This window comes from Numenius arquata, chromosome 8 (assembly GCF_964106895.1).
Source record: "Numenius arquata chromosome 8, bNumArq3.hap1.1, whole genome shotgun sequence".
Classification (NCBI taxonomy): Eukaryota; Metazoa; Chordata; class Aves; order Charadriiformes; family Scolopacidae; genus Numenius; species Numenius arquata.
This window is the reverse complement of record NC_133583.1, coordinates 4,425,428-4,442,011: the sequence shown is the minus strand read 5'-3', so window position 1 is coordinate 4,442,011 and position 16,584 is coordinate 4,425,428. Positions and strand designations below refer to the sequence as shown.

General features: G+C 37.7%; 1 protein-coding gene across 3 annotated transcripts in view; it reads left to right on the top strand.

Annotated features, from left to right (window-relative positions):
* Positions 1-16,366, top strand: part of PPP4R2 (protein phosphatase 4 regulatory subunit 2) — a 31,426-nt gene extending 15,060 nt beyond the window's left edge. The window contains exons 3-9 of one of the 3 annotated variants that reach the window (XM_074151699.1): positions 4,533-4,703; positions 9,685-9,778; positions 11,165-11,202; positions 11,695-11,769; positions 12,191-12,334; positions 12,657-12,925; positions 14,022-16,366. In XM_074151699.1, the coding sequence (XP_074007800.1) occupies positions 4,533-4,703; positions 9,685-9,778; positions 11,165-11,202; positions 11,695-11,769; positions 12,191-12,334; positions 12,657-12,925; positions 14,022-14,329 (1,099 nt within the window). In that variant the 3' untranslated portion in view covers positions 14,330-16,366. Of the gene's footprint in view, positions 1-4,532; positions 4,704-9,684; positions 9,779-11,164; positions 11,203-11,694; positions 11,770-12,190; positions 12,335-12,656; positions 12,926-14,021 lie in introns of those variants that run through there. The other 2 variants (XM_074151700.1, XM_074151701.1) reach the window with 2 other exon arrangements.
* Positions 16,367-16,584: the final 218 nt, after the last annotated feature.

Below are 16,584 nucleotides of genomic sequence, written 5' to 3'. Positions count from 1 at the left end.
TGTGGAAGTGCCAGCTCGTTAGCCCAGGGAACCTGTCTTTGTACAGGTATATTTACGTAGGATGACCCAGATATTGTAGTGAAAAATGCTTTGGATATACCTAAAATGTATATTACTACAAAGTTGTAATTTTCTAGAATGAAATACACTGAACCAGAACAATTTAGGATCAGCTAATTTTTTAAAGCATTGTTTCTGAAGGTATTTTTACAGATCATACAATGTTCACAGGAATTTTTCTCTTTGAGTGACTACAAAGCTCTCAAAAAGTTGCTAGTACAAATTCACGAGTTAGTGTAGTGGACAGGAAAAGCATGGTTTAGAGACATAAGTGTGCGTGTAGAAAAGGCTGATTATGTACAATGGTGAGTGGGAAGAGCAAGTATTTATAAACAAGCCTGCTCAGAAGAAAGCATGAATAGTATTTTCTCTGTGGAACGTCTTCAGTTTGGTTTCTTTACAGACCTGAAAGTGTTTCAGTTATTTTCCAGTGTATGAAACTTAATGAGGTTGTACATAAAGCTGTGTAGAGGAGTTTTCTTTTGCTTCCATTTGGCTCTTGATTTAACTACAGAAGAGATTGACCAAACTTTGCTCATTTTCAGTGTCTCCCATTTTATAACAAAGTAGCTAAAATAGAGGTCTTGCATCCTAATGCTGGAGTTGTTCTCGGGGAGCTTGTCATGTGGATGATTTTTTTATTTTTTTTTTTCTTTTCTTGAAAACAGAGCTTTGCCACTTGTTTAACTCTTCTCACCACTGGTTTTGGCTTTCTAATGCACCGGTCTTTCAGTGTATGCTGATAACTTAAAATTCCTAGAGGTGTAGATACAGATTGCTTTGATAATTAGGAGGATATGCCACTTTTAATCTTTTGTGCTGTATTGGTTAACAATTCTACCCATCATTTATGAACTAATTGGTTTTCTCTACGGATGAGATGTAAGTGAATTACAAGAGTTCAGCTGATACCAACTTCTATGTGTCATTTTCATAGACTGGTAAAACAGGAAAGGTAACTCTCCTCGTTTGACACTGATCACTTCTACTGAAGTAAATGGAAATTAATAAAATCTTACTGTCCCTGTGGAAATGATCTATTTTTTTTTTGTCAGAAATGAGTTCATGATCTTAACAATTTCTTTATCAGATACACAGCCAGATACTTTCTAGTTTTGTAGATTGATTTGAGTGTGATCTTTTTTAAACACTTTAAAAAAAATAGTGTTCAGACTTTGCAGTACACCGTCACAAGTGTAGATTCTTTTATATAAATCCTTCATCAATCCACCTTGTATTACGTTTCTTCTCAGAGGACTTGTTCAGAGTTAGCTTAAACTGGAGGCACTGGGCACAGCTGTGTAGGAGGTGGACTCTTGCTTGGTACCTGGTGACGTGATGGTAGATGCTGCTGCTGCTGCTGACGGAAGGGACTGGCTTTGAGGAAAAAGGAAGCAATTGGAGTTCTGGGTGAAAGCAGAAGGAGCAGAAATCAGCTTTCCAGGGCTGCTTTCCCTTGCTTTTGGGTTATTTTCTTCCTCCTGTAGGAATACTGTGTAGTTCTGCCCCATTCCTAGCAGCCTTGTGAACACAGAATGAGAAGTAGATGAGGTAAGAAAGAGGGACGAAGGACTAGTGCTGACTGGGTTGATGGGAAAGGCAGGAAGGAGGAGCTGGTGTGCAGGAGTTGGAGGTTCTTCATTCTGGGATAATGACAGAAGAGTCGGGCCTAAAAGAAGCAAGTGACCTGCATTGTATCCCAGAGAAGCCTTCCTCCTTCCTGCCTTCCAGGAATCCACTGTGCTGCCATGGCAGGACTGACTTTTGCCTACACAGTTGAAGAGTCTGGAGCTGACTCAGTCTTTTGTGGTGCAAATATTTCCTGTTGAGTGGCTGGAGTTCCCATGTAACTTACTGGTACTGGGATAAAACTGTTCATCAGAAACCAGTTGCATAGTTGGGAAGAGCTTCAAGACCATCATGTAAATGGGAGCATGTTTTAATGTCTAAATTACAACAGTGAGGTCAGGAGATTATGCTTTAGAAGCCTGAGACACCTCTATGACTTTGAAGGAGTTGTTTATGGCATGAACTGCAGTCACATCTCTCACTGGGATGTGAACATACCACTTGCTTTTAACCAGTGCAGCCACACCAGCAGGGAATTCAGCAACGGTAAAAAAAACCTGCTCGAGAAACAAGCCTATTTATGATAGAAGAAATACTGATTAAAAATACTTGGGTTTAAAACAAGTGGCAGTTTTCTAGATTTCTATATAGGGGCAAAATGTGTCATGCTTTGTTTTCTGCAGGTTCGGCGTTGTAGAGGGGAGCTGGTGGGTGCTGCTCTCGGGCAGGCCATGGCCATCTTAAACTTTGTTGGTTTATTTCAGCAACACAACGCTGATGGGTTAATAGTCTATGGAAAGATAAGCGTTACTATTTAGCAAGGAATAAATAACAAAACAAAGAACAGTTTGGGTTTTAAAGTGTGGGGGGAAAAAAGAGCTAAACGAGGTTGTCAGTGTTTCGAATAATAGCGGAATCCCCTTTCATGGGGGAAGTAAAGCTCTTGGGATTCCCTGTAGGGAGTAATCCTACTCTGACATGGCCTTATTTACTGGATCTCTTCTGTCTGTATTTGGTGATATGCTTATGTATTAAAGCTGTGATTTTTTTACCAAAGTTTTGGTCTCGTGGTAGCACTGCAGAGTTGGATAGCTTTTTAATTTAACATTTGTAGTAGCAATGCCTAATGTGGTACATTGGAAACAATATAGTGTTCTGCTCTGGCTGTATAATGCTAATTAGAGCAATAATCTGGTGAGACTCAATGGTGCTGTTTAATCTATCCATGCCGTTCCCTTTTGGGACCTTGTTTCTTCTTTCTTTCTATTTTTGTTTCTGGCTTTATTATTATTCACTAGGTCCTGTGTTCTCTTCTGTTGTGAGGTGCTTAAAGGTTTCTTGTGAAGGAAAAGGGAGGTCTGTTTTCCTCTTCGGATTTCCCCAATTCTTGCAAATTTATCACTCCTAATAAAAGAAGGGGGTTTGCGTTTGAGTCTGTAGATAAACCTGAGTGAAGTTTTCCCCCTTTTCATCTCAGTTGTTTCTTTGAGACTAAGGAGAAAGTTAAGGCAAAGATAACGTGGCACTGTTTGTGTTTTGTTTTGTTTTTTTTTTTTTTCCTGGTGAAAATGGGCTAATATGACTTCATTGGGCTTCATTGGGTGTTTTTTATATTTGGTAGTGCTGGCGCTGGGGAATAGCGTGCAGGGCACAAACGTCACTGTGCTGGGGAGTCAGCACAAATAGTTGTATCAGCCCGACAGAAGGTCAGATGTTATGTGGGGTGGAAAATAGTCAGGGCTGTTTACGCTAGTTGTATTACGAAAGACAGCTTGTAGAACTACAGCCTTGGGCTGAGGAGTATTTCTTTCAGCAGGAGCTGAAGGACTGTCCAGGGCTTCAGTTTTTATGCTTGTTTGATTTCAGCCTGTTCATTCCAGATTGCATATATTACAGATAAATGTCAAAGATAACAAATCAACAATAAAGAAAGAGAGAAAGTTATTCTCTTTATTTCTTTTTCTCCACTGCTGTCTCCATCCTGTAGCTGTGAAATCTCCCACATCAGCATGAATAGAATAAAATTGATATCAACTGGGCTAAATCAGTTACTATCAAGTTGCTCCCTGTGCTGCTAAGAAATGCAGGAGCCAGAGGAGGCCCAGAACTCCTTCTGTGGCTGTTGTGTGGGGCAATTGGTGTAGAAGGGCTTTCTCAGCAGTTTCCCATCTTGAAAGTTTCAGTATGTAGAACTCTATGAATGATAAAACTTCTAAGTTGTAAGGCAGAGGGTAACTTGTGAAGATCTTAACAGATGATTTGCTGTTGCGGGAATGTTTTTCAGGAGTCAAGGTTGTTTTTCTCCAATATTCATCAGCAACTGCTAACCGTGATACAAAATACATTTGCGTCTCTTGAGAAAAAGAGGTACCATTAAATGCTTTTAAGGCGCACAGAGACCGAGCGGTTAGTTACAAAAGGCCTTTCAGTGAGATATGTCTAACGGAAGCAGATAATGCTGTGTACAATTGCTGTATGGTTTCCAGACTCAAAACACTTCTTTTTTTTTCCTTCTTTCTTTTTTCTTTTTTCTTTTTTCCTTTTTATTTTTCTCCCCTTCTCTTGTGAACTCAGTGAAAACTTTAGACATCACATAGGCTTGCTGGTAAATTGTATCGCGTGTGTATTTCATGTTTAGGTTTGAATTTTAAGTGGATGCTGGTTCTGTAAGGAAATGGCTTACCCTATTAATGGCAATTGACTTGTGTAATATTGTTCTACTGTAATCATTTAAATAGTTATCATGCTTTAAATTCAGGAAGAAAAATACTACATTACTTGCCTCATTTGTCTTAGGACTGGTGGTACCAGCGGGAATGTTGTTTTCCAAACATAAAGTTATGCTGCTTTTCTGTGGTTTTAAAGCTGACTTGAATATGCCTTAATTCTTGTGGTTTTTGCAGGGTTCAGTGGTCTCAGTTTAAAGGCTATTTTATTTTCAAACTGGAGAAAGTAATGGATGATTTCAGAACCTCAGCTCCTGAACCAAGAGGGCCCCCCAATCCAAACGTGGAATATATTCCCTTCGAAGAGATGAAAGAAAGAATCTTGAAAATCGTCACTGGATTTAATGGGTATGTATCTTTTTTTTTTCCTAAAATCAGGATAACAAAAAAATATTTTCCCAATTTGAACTTAGTAGTTTGTACTATCTGTGACTGTTTGTTTGTTTTGCTTCCTCAAATAGATAAGTGGAAGCAAGTATATTCCTTGGAAATATATTTTAGTAGTTTCGGAACTTTCCCTTTGTTATTCTGCCTTCAAATGAAAATTATGACGTCCTGTGCCATGTCACTTACTGCATTTTTTTTCAGTATGTAGTTAGTTTTTAAGTAATACTCTTCAATGAAGCATGGTATTACTATGTGCATTTAACAGGTAAAATAGATAGTAAAGTCAGATTTATTTCAATATATTTTGAAATACCTAATTGAGGGAAGTCTTTTGGTGCCCAGTTCTGAATTGTTTTGTGGCAGTTCGGTAGCTTTTGAAGTAGTGCCGTCATAAACATGGTGTGACCAGGAAGCAAAGTCTACCTGGGTTTGAGTTGTAAAATCGTGCCAGATTCGAATTTATAGATTGAGTGATACTTCCTAATTGAGAGACTTGCAGTATTCAATCTATTGCTGACAGTGTCTTAGATTAAAGTGTATACACTTCGCTGGTTTCGTAACAATGGAAATTTTTTTTTCCTTTAAAATAAAGGTCCTGATGATTATTTTTCTTTTGTCTTTTATTTGGTGTGTCTTTTTTAAGAGCTTATATAGTATTTTTTGGTTTCTAACCTGGATTGCATACTCACCCTAAGCTGAGACATCCTGCTTGTGAGTCTCTGTGCTTGCTTGAGAGAGACTTTTTCAGCATTTTTTTCAGCTTTTCAGTAAACAGGCACACTACAAAGCTTGTCTCCCTGTTACCCTGAAATTTCAGATTTGGAGGCACTACTAACATGTCTTTAGTATCATATATTTTTTACACTGTCATTGTTCCGTGCTGCTTAATTTATTTGCACTTTAAGTGTCTCTTACAAAGCAGATCTCCTCTCCCCCCCTGCCCCCTATTGCTCTGTATTAGATACTTCTAAGAATGTGAGATTCAGCTTGTTCTCAGCCACCCGCTATTTATACCGGGCTGCTTCGCTGAAGGAATTTAAAAACAAACCGATGCTTTCTGCCCGAGTCTGCCTCTCGCCTGCCTCCCCCAGCTTTTTGTTAGTGCTTCGCTGCCCACAAAATTTGTAACGTTCTGGCGTGGAGACAGCTAATGAATGGGCTGCTGTTATCTTCTCTTGTTCCAAAGTGAACTAAACAAACCTCTGGGTGACCAAGAGGAGCTTATTCTGTGGCCATACTATTTTTATTTTCATCTATTGCTGTTATGCTTAAGAGTGCTCAACTTCCTCATACTTTGAAGTGAAACACCCAGTCTTTGAGGAAGCAAACTGCGTACATTTGTTACCTTAAAGAAAATAATCCATTAGGATGTTCAGAGTCTAGGATTGTAGAATAGTTAATTTAGTGAATCCTTTAACTCCTACAGTGAGGATATGACCGTGAAAGCTGAATCATGCGGAAATGTGTCCGAAAAGTAACACCAGCAGGTTTTGGGTTGTGTGATTGGGCATATTCAGGCTGCTTATTTAGAGCCGTGGGTGTGATTTCAGGATACTGTAGCGGAGAAGGAACCTACTTGATGTGATCTTATTATTAGGATGTATTTATTGGTGTTTGTTAAAAAGAGTGAGGGGGAAGAGTTCATTAAAAGTATCTAAATTTTTTTAAACTTTTTTTTTTAAAGTCAGAGGTAATAAATTAAGAACGACCCCTCTTTTAGGGTCTTTCTAGATGAAGTGTCTTTTAAAGAAAGCTCAAACTGGCTGTTCTAACCTCACTGTATCTTGCTTGACACTGTGTAATATGCCTGCAGGGCCAGACTCGTGTGCTATACTTTAAAATTGCTTTGGAATAGGAAGTTTTTAAGCCTTGCCATTTTCTTTATCCTTTGCTAGTGAAGCAGAAGGTTCCAAGGTAAGTTATTGGGGATCTCAGGTGACAGAGGAGTCTTCACAGCATTAATATAATAGACATAATCACAGAATGATATGGGGTTGGAAGGGACCTCTGGAGATCATCTAGTCCAACCCCCTGCCAATCATAATAAAAATTTTCATTTATGTAAATTGTAGCCAAAAATACACTATGGCTGTTATAAGTAATTTCTCGAGATACCTGTTGAATCCTGTCCATACAATGAATTTTTCATTCTTGCTGAACTGTTGTGCTAAGGAGTGCAGTTTTGAGTGTTTATGTATGGAATTGTAAGAAGGCAGATTGGTACTATTTACACACTGAACTAATTAAATTTCTAAGCCTTCAAGATCAATTTTTGTACTTCTCAAACTTTGGTGTTCATGTATAGATTTACACCAATTTCAATTACTTCTAATTTAAAATCACATTGTTAAACCATTTTAAAATAATAGTTTTGCTGAAAAGAACTCATGAGGTGAAGGTAACTTTGGGTTTTGCTGACTAAAACCACATACAAATGTTGAACAAATGACATGCAAAGGAGGTGATAGTGTGACGCTTGGTGCCATCTGCTGCTCAATAAATGAAGTTCAGTTTACTGTGGGAAGCTTTGGAGGAGAATGAACTGGGTTTATCTTCTGTTCAGACTCTTCATAGCTGAGAGTAAAATTAGGAAGGGAGCTTTTACTCCTGGAGTTAGTTGCAGGCTGCGACTTTGGATGTGCTTATTCCCCAAGTAGCCAGAACTGTATTGATGTTCGCAAAATACTTCATGTCTTAGAGCTCCAGGTGTCCAGTTCAGTAAAGACAAATAAAATGAAACAGGCAGTGATTCTCCAGGATGTCTTACAGATTTGACTGATGAAAAAGAATTCAAAAGTCTGTATTTTTGTTTTTGTGAGTTAAATTGTTTTTTGAAGGGTCAGTGTGGTGAAAAATAAAATTACAAAGTCTCTTTAATTAGGACTTTTCAACCCCAAAACAAAACGGCCATCCATGCGAAACAATAAACACAATTAGTGCAGTACCTGTGTAGTGGAAAAGTTAACAGATGAAGTGAGTTCTTTGTGCCTGAGTTAGTTGGGAATTTGGTTAAAAGAGGCCGCTACACAGAAGCTGAGCGTCATGAAGAGCTTGGGTGTGAGAAAGATCAGTTGTTGACCAAAAGTTGCTGAACAGCAGCACTATTTGATTGATACTAAGGAAGCTTTAGGGAAATCAATAACAAGAGAACGATTGCCAAGCTCAAGAGCCTTCATGTAATAAACTGAATTAAAAGGAACACTTGTTCCTGGTTTGTACTTACCAAACTTTGGGAATGGGGGAGGAGGTACTTCTGGGTCAAAATAAGGAAGTGAAACGTACTTTTGGTGTGTGCCAAAACACTTGGTTTGTGCCATTTTCCTTGCTTTTAAGCAATAACATGTCAAAATAAATATTTTGGAAATACTGTTGTCTTACAGCATTACTTTTTGTAATTATTTAGTGTATTTAATGCTTCGTCAGCTGTAACTCTCCACAGCTGCTGGATGGAGATTAACTTCACCGTCTCTCTGGTCTTAGGAGTCAAGTGAAGATAACTTGGTACAGTGTAATTTGAGGTGAATAGCAAGGGAAGGTGTTAATTAGTAGAGTAAATGTGGGTTTTTTCAGGTAGCTGTGTTGGATCTAGGGCTAAGGGTGGTTGCGTTGCACCCTGCCTCCTTACTGTCTTCCAGTTGAGGATTATAATTTCCTCAGCAATGTAATACACAGACAATTCTGAAAAACATAATTAGATTGTTGATACTTGGTCGCTCTCTTTCTGATTGCCACTTGCTTTTAGTCAAAATGAAGTGCCATGTGCTATGATCAATGCCAGCTGCGCTGACCCTGTTTCCACTGAACTAGTGCTTGATCTGTGCATCTTTAAGATGTGGCTTTTTAGCTAATGAACTGAGCTTGAGATACATAGTGTGTTAGCTAAAGATACTGTGCCCCGAGTTCCTCAGAAAAGAATAAAAGTTGAATTTTTAAAAAAAAAATAATTACAGTATAGTGATATATACACACACGTATATGTATCTAAGTCTATATTGCTATTACTCTGGAATTGGTCATATTCTCCATCAATAAATGGTTCTTCAGTATTGTATTAAATAATCTTCTTAGATGAATTTTTGAAATGCTTATGTCAAACTTCAAATAGTTAACTGTAACAATGTATGATTGTCTATTTTATTGAAATAACTTCTAAAGTATTTTCTTATTTTGTCAAAAGTCACAGAAGTTTGTTAAAATGTGACACTGAATTTGCAATGAAAGTGTGTTACATCTCAGGTAAATGTATGTAAAGTATTGCTTGTCTGAAAGGTCAGTTTCTCATTTAAGGGATGAAATTGAGTGCAGAATTGTCAGAAAACAGAATGAATGGGATGCTTACGGATTTCTATCTCTTCCTCAGAGTTTAATTATTTTTACTGAGCTGTTCCTTGATAGATAGATCAAGCATCCTGTCCAGTTCTGGGAAAATAGAGTATTTGTAACAGCTACAGTATAATGGTTCTACTAATTTCAATATTGAATGTTTTTTTTTCTGTAAATGTATTTTGTAAAACATGAAATAAACTACAAGTTGAGAATTCTTTAGCTCTAGTGTGTATGACTCAAATTTGTTTTAAAGCACTTACTGTTTCTATTCTATGTATTTGAATAAAAAATGCAGTTGTAAACTGGTTTACTGTTGATGATCTGATTTACTTTTTCGTTGTTTTAACGAATTGTTTGAGTTGTGGGATGATGTATTTAGGACTCAAGAGTTTTGTGGTGGTGAGCACAACACGCAGTGCTTTGTTACCTCAGTATGTGAGACTGGGGGGAAGAATAAGGCCTTGAGTTACCAACCTATATTGCTAATACTAACAAATTTCAGTGCTGTTTTCCTTCTGCCTTCTCAGTAAAGGGGGGAAAAAGCAATAGCGTTGTTGCTTTCTAGGAATCGGTCATTAAAATAAAATTAAATTGTTATAAATCTATTTCATTGCAGCATCCCCTTCACTATTCAGCGACTCTGTGAGTTGCTGACAGATCCTAGGAGGAATTACACAGGAACAGACAAATTTCTAAGAGGTGTGGAAAAGGTATGTATTTTTTCTGAGAGAACACAGCTAAATAGTCCCAAGTACCGCTTAAATAACTTCTGAATTACTGCCAAAGGTCTGTTGGTTTCATTATGGCTCATAGCCACAGTCCAGCTACTAGCTACTCTAAGCGTATGAGTTGTTTCATACCTTTTAACATAACTTATTTAAGACATAAAAATAAATCTCAGGGCTGCAACTGTTGTACTTCCTAATAGCTGTGGAATACTCAAGCTGTACTTTGTGGAGGGTGTAATGTCACTTTTTATATTGAGTCCTAGCTAGAAATAATCAAATAATCAGCTGAAATAATTTGAATTTTTTTGATCAGGCATTTCCTCCCACATGTAAGTTTAGATTAGATCCAGTAGGTGAAGGAGAAGGAAGGCCCTTTTCCCCCAGTGTCTTTTGTTTCAGTATTTAAATCCTCTTGTGTAGGAGACTATACAGATGCCATTTAGTGGTATTTTATAGCTTATGTCAGGATGTGGGACCTTTCCGAAGTAGGTAACAGACTTTCAGGATGTGGTTCCACATAGGATTTTTTTGACGGCTTGAGGTTCCTACTTAGACTATTCGGTCAAAGAGGTTACCTTGTAAATGGATTGCTTTTCACTCTTATAGTGAATGCCATCGGGTGTATTCTTGCATGTTAAGATGGGAAGGAGATGGTCAGGAATAAATGATGAGACAGGGATTTCACAAAGCAGTTTCATAGCCAGTAACAAGACCCGTGAAACCACACCTCAGGTTTTCAGGAGAACCCTCATTAAAGTCCATCTGGGTTAATTTAGCTGGCCCTGTGATAAAAGTCCCCCTGTATAATTGGGCTAAGTATTGATTTGAAGAGAGAAATTTACCTAATTTTTAAGTTAAAATTGATTTATACTGCAGTGACATTCAAGAGGGAGAGGTGGTTGAGCAAAACATACTGAATTAATCATTATTTCTGCCCTTTGTTCAGGGGTAAATAATTTAACATTTGAAATATGGCTGTGCTGGAAATAGCTAATAGTGCTTGCACGCTTTTGAATGCAGGACTTGTGTATGAATACATCATTCTCCAGCAATTCAGAATTTTTTCAGCATTTTAGGATACTTTGGTTTCCAGAGGTACTTCAGTTAGAAATTACAAACACTTGGGCTTGAGGCTTAATGTGCTGGTCTTCTGACAGTAACCCGCGTAGGAAAATACTGACTTTTAGTGAAATTACGTCCTAACCTTTTGAAGAGGTATCTGTCATCTGTTGGTAGCTTTCAACCCAATTTTCTGTAGAGATACTTTAACATATATGACCAAAAACCTATAACTCTGAGGTTTTGGGGTGTTACCAAGAGCTGAAGCTTCTGTTTCTGGACTCTTAATGTGGTGTTTGTGTGTTACAGAATGTCATGGTTGTCAGCTGTGTATATCCATCTTCAGAGTAAGTATCATTCTTTTCCTTGAAACTTTTAAGATTGTGTTAGTAGAGGGGAGATTGTGACTCTGTATGTCTAACATATTTCTTTACTCAAGACCCACGCAGAGTTCAGTTTTCATTATCAGTAGTTAAGTCAACAGCAGTGATTGTCGTCTGCAGGGGTTTCATGGAGTAATTTGGAAATGAACAGCCACCTTTGGCATCAGGTTTATGGTACAGTTCAGTATTATCCCCTTACTCTAAGCTGTTATTTTATACCACAGCTGATGGTGGAAAAATGGATACCCCTCAGTAACCATTGTGCTGTAAATTCATATTCTAACCTATTTCCCCGCTCTGCTGTACAGGTAGAGAGCACCTTGAAGACTGACACTGGGGGACTGCTTAAGCTGGAGGGGGGGGAATTCTGTGAAATGAGTTCAAAGTAATTTGAAATTCCTTTATTCATAACATTCTAATGCTTACTCTTTTTTTTTTTGTTGTTGTTGTTGTTAGGAAAAATAATTCCAATAGTTTAAATCGGATGAATGGTGTTATGTTCCCAGGAAATTCACCAGGGTACTCTGACAGGTGAGTTTAGTTTCTGGAGTTTTTTTCTGGATAAAAGCAAGGTTGTTCTGGAAAGAGCTGGTTGAGATCCTTTATCGTTACCTATTCTGATCCCAAATAGGTACTCTCAAAAATGGGGGGTGATTTGGAACATTGGGGGAAGGAGGGTAGAGCAGGCATGAACATACACATTGTGTACTCTGTTTTTTGGTCTTTTTGTAACCTCATTGTTTAGATGTATGTTTGTTTTTGTTATTTAAGGTTTTTATCATAGTTTCCATGTTGTAGGCAAGGAATTTTTTATTCAATATAAAATAGCAAAGTACTCGATCTTTTTGTTTTGTGTTGGTGATCTTTTAGAACAAGGCTATAGTTGCTTTCTGCCTATTAGGAACAAATTACTAAAAGGATGCCTTCATTTTTTTTATTATTATTTTTACAGATCTAATGTAAATGGTCCTGGAACTCCCAGACCAGTAAATCGACCGAAGGTTTCCTTGTCAACTCCTATGACAACAAACGGTTTGCCGGACAGCACGGAACATAAGGAGTCAAGCTTGCAGCAAACAGAGGATAAAAAACACAGGTTCGTGAGGAGTAGTATGTCTTGAGTTCTTATTATTCTCAATTGGTTTTACTTACATTTTAAAAATACTTTAAACGAGAGAGGCTATCTAAAGGTATGTATAATTAAGTCTTAACTTAAGAATACCTGCAGCAGGATTCGATGTGTACTCACTACTGTCTGGGCTGTCTAGATAACTGCTAGCTCAGTTGCAGTAACACATCTCGTAAGTTTATCGGATGTATAGTAAAAATGAAGAGTGAATAACAGAGTTCAGAAACTCATAGGTACCATATTTGTGTCAGGATGTTAAACTATAACCAGCTCCTTTTGTTGTTTATAGTGACTCACCAGCATCTGAATCGGAAGGTGCTCAGAGCAGCCCAGTAAAAAATAAGCACTCTGAAGATGATCCTGCAGAAGCAGAAGGACATGAGGTAAAAAGACTTAAATTTGACAAGGAAGGGGAAGCCAGAGATGCACCGACCCAAACTGCCTCCAATGAAGTTTCTTCAGTCGTGGGGGAAGAGACAGAAACATCTTCTACATCTCAGGATAAAGAAAAAGATGCTACTTGTGCCAGACAGCACTGTACAGAGGAAGAGGAGGAAGGTATTTCACATTTTATTGTCCTTGCTCTGGGCATTTTCCAAGGAGTTGGGATGTTCTTTGCAGGGGGACAATGCTGTTGGGATTGTTGAATGTCTCCAGTTACGCATAAAGATGAACTGCTTGTTCATATTTCACTTTAGCTTAATTTAGCAATTCGGTTATTTCTTCTTTTTTCTTTGTCCTACATCTCTAATTAAAAATTTATAAAATGGTACTTAAAATCTTCTTGGGCGGTAAATTACACGAGGGCAGTAATGATGCACCAGGAATTTGAGAATTCCTACATGGTCAGATGTTCTCATCCCTTCTCCAGAAGGGGAATGGGTCGTATCTACATTTGACTGTCTTTATTAATAATAAATTACTGAAATACAGACACAAAGTTATGCACTCTTACTGAGGAGGCTGAGCAATATTCTCTCCAGATCCTATTAGAGCAGTGAAAATTACCTTGCATTAAGGCATACCCTGTGCCTAATTGAAAAAAGATGACTGCAGTTAAGAGACTGATCTATTTCTTGTATATTCTCCAAAGTTTCCTCTTAAATATTTATTTTTTTTGTGGCTCGTGTATTTGTAAAAATGGTCCTCTAGATCATGATGGATGTACACTTGAAACAGTAATGTTTTCAACATTTCCAAAAGGCTGCTTCTGAAGATAAATGAAGGAATGTGGGGAAGCAAGAAAAAGTTCCTTGTTAGACCGTGTCATTATCCACTGATGCTTTCCTAAGTGAAGCTACCTATTTAATAAAAATAATTAGACTTTGTTTTATGGTGTATTAGGATAGTTTGGTTATCCTGATGAAGAGCAGCCTGGTCTAGTGGGAGGTGTCCCTGCCCATGGAGGGGGGTTGGAACAAGATGATCTTTGAGGTCCCTTCCAACCTGAACCATTCTGTGATTCTATGAAGTTGGCTAATACTTTGTCTTCTGATAAGATTGGGGATTGTCAGGTTTTGCTGTCCTTGGCTGTTTTGTACAAGTGTTGCTCAGCATAGCTGGGAGCGGAAAGGATTAAGAATGGGAATGGAAAAGCAGGATTAAGATATATTTTAAAACACCTTAGTAATACTGGTACTCTCACCATTTCTAGAGTCCTTCATGTCTCCCAGAAACCTTGGTCCTGACAGAAAAGATAAAGACACTGAATCCTCAACTGTGAATGAAGAGACCTCCGAGGAGAACAATCAAATGGAAGAGTCGGATCAGTCTCAAGCGGGGAAGGATTTACACTCAGCTGACAGTGAAGTCGGTGGCTCCGGCAGCAGTGGAGCTGACGGCAGTGAAACTGCAGAGCTGGGCTCCTGCGCTAGTGAGACTCCTGAAACTTCCTCAGAGACCCCTATGGAAAACAGTGACGAAGCCACAGAAGTTGCAGATGAACCTATGGAGCAAGACTAATTTAAATACACTTAGATGCAGTATTTTCCATAAGGCTCCGGTTTTACACTGTATAAATAATTTTATGTAATAAAGTGGACCTTTAGTTTTACAAAAAAGAAAAAAAGCAGGTTGTAAAATAAACTTCTCCATGGATTGAACCTTGAAAGAGTTGTACATGATAAGAACTGTGAATACCAGCTCCTTCAGGTCCTGCTTACCGCTGAACTTTCGTTTGGTCAAATCAGTGGTTTGTGTATAGTTTTTTTTATTTAGAATAAAAGTTTTTAAACTGGAAGGTAATTATAATTTTGACAACTTTTTTGGAGATTACCACACCTAGTTGTATGTAAGCAAGAAAGCTTTTTGTCTCGTCTTTTTCTGACAGCTATAGCAGTTACTTCATATTTTGGTTACAGTTTCAACATTTGACATGTGAAATACGGGGTTTCATGCTGGTTTCCAGATTTTTATTTGAATACACACTATGAAACCTTATGTTGTGTGTTTAAAATGTATTACATTTCACACACACATATATGCACGCATGCACATGTATGTGTACCCTCACTGTTCTAAGGGGGAAATGGTCTATTTTTCTGGTTCTATAGAAGACAAATACAGCAAATACATTTTCTATAGCGAAAGACTGAGTTCACCTCTCAAGGCACTTTGTTTTGCCTCTGGAAAAGGAAACAAATGAAATCTGGCCCTTATGAAACCCTGGAAATACTAACATTGTTGAAGACACCAGAGTAAACACATTCCAAGAGAACTGTTCAGATTACAACATTTTTGTATACTTCTGAGGTGCCTGAGTGAAAGGATTTCATTTATTTATGAGAAAATGTGCTTTATGTTGAGAACGTTGTAATCAAAACATTAGCTTAAACTTTTGTAGAAGAAATGTTTGAAAATACGGTAAGAAAATACCTTGGAAGAAACGAACAGGTACTTGCCTTTTTTGAGCGCTTCTTGGAGCATTGTGAATATTGTAGAGAAGTCTCAAAATTATTCTGAGTATGCAGAGGGCATCGCTCCCATCACACCGCTGTATTGGAAGAATTAATATATATATATATGACCGCAGTTACGTACCTGAGCTAAACGACAAAAAGGTTTAGGGGTGCATAGAAATCACCATGATTTGTATAACATTTTGGAAGCGAACTGAGTATTTTTGAACATGCTACTTTTGACAGCCAGTGTTACTTTTTTTTTTTTTCTTCAAACCAGCTCAAAGCACAAACTACTGCTTTAAACTCTGGATATTTTCCAGTTCCCATATTTAAAGACATGCAAGCTGCAACCTCCTGGTCACAATTACTGGCTGCCAAATTTATACCTGTTTCTTCAACTGTACCTTTTTGATATTTAGAATTTTTAAATTTCTGTAAAGTAGATTTTTTGTAGGTTGTAATGAGTGCTCACTGCCATTGTGAAACGGTATATAATTGTATAATTTCTGTGTGTAAACTGAATGCTTGGGCTTTCAATACAGTATTCATATAAAGCAATAAATATTAATGTTATGAAATATCTGAGTACATTTTTATCAGAATTGTCCCTCTTTGGTTTGAAGTTCACATACCTGGAGTACAAAAATGACCTCTAAAATGCATGCTGATAGTCTCTTGTACTACATGGTATGCCCTGTATCGTTTGGGGGAAATCCAGGTTTTGATTTAATACCAGAATAATTTGGCTCTGTTGGAATATTTATGAAGTTAGTTCTTGCTGACGTTACCTATCAAGTTCTAAGCAGACAGGATTCAGGGAGATGCTTGCCAAAAAATAATAATAAATTATTGAGATCCCCTTAACAGAAGGAAAATTGTACTTTGACTCATTTTCGTTGTGCTTATAGGGTTGGATGTGTGTTATAAAATTAAAGGACTGAACCAAAATGTTGAAATTAAGAAAGTTTAAAAATCCAGTGACTTTTTTTTTTTAATATTTTGCCAATGAGAACAAAATTTTAAAATTTAAGTTTAGAGATTTCTGAAATTTTCTTTAGACTGTTTTATTTGTGAAGATATTGTCAATAAACTCGTTCTTTAAGCACCTGTGACCTTTCGCTATGTTTGTTTTAGCAGCGCTAGTGCCACAATCGCAGAGACTCGCAGGAGAGCCTGGAGGTGTGGATCCATTTCTCTGTCTGCAGTATTATTTTTTGCAATGGCTAATAAAATTGAGATCATGCTTTAACATCACGGTAAGCATCTTACTGCTAAGTATGGGTCTACGTTCAAAGAGTGCATTTACTAAATCAGAAG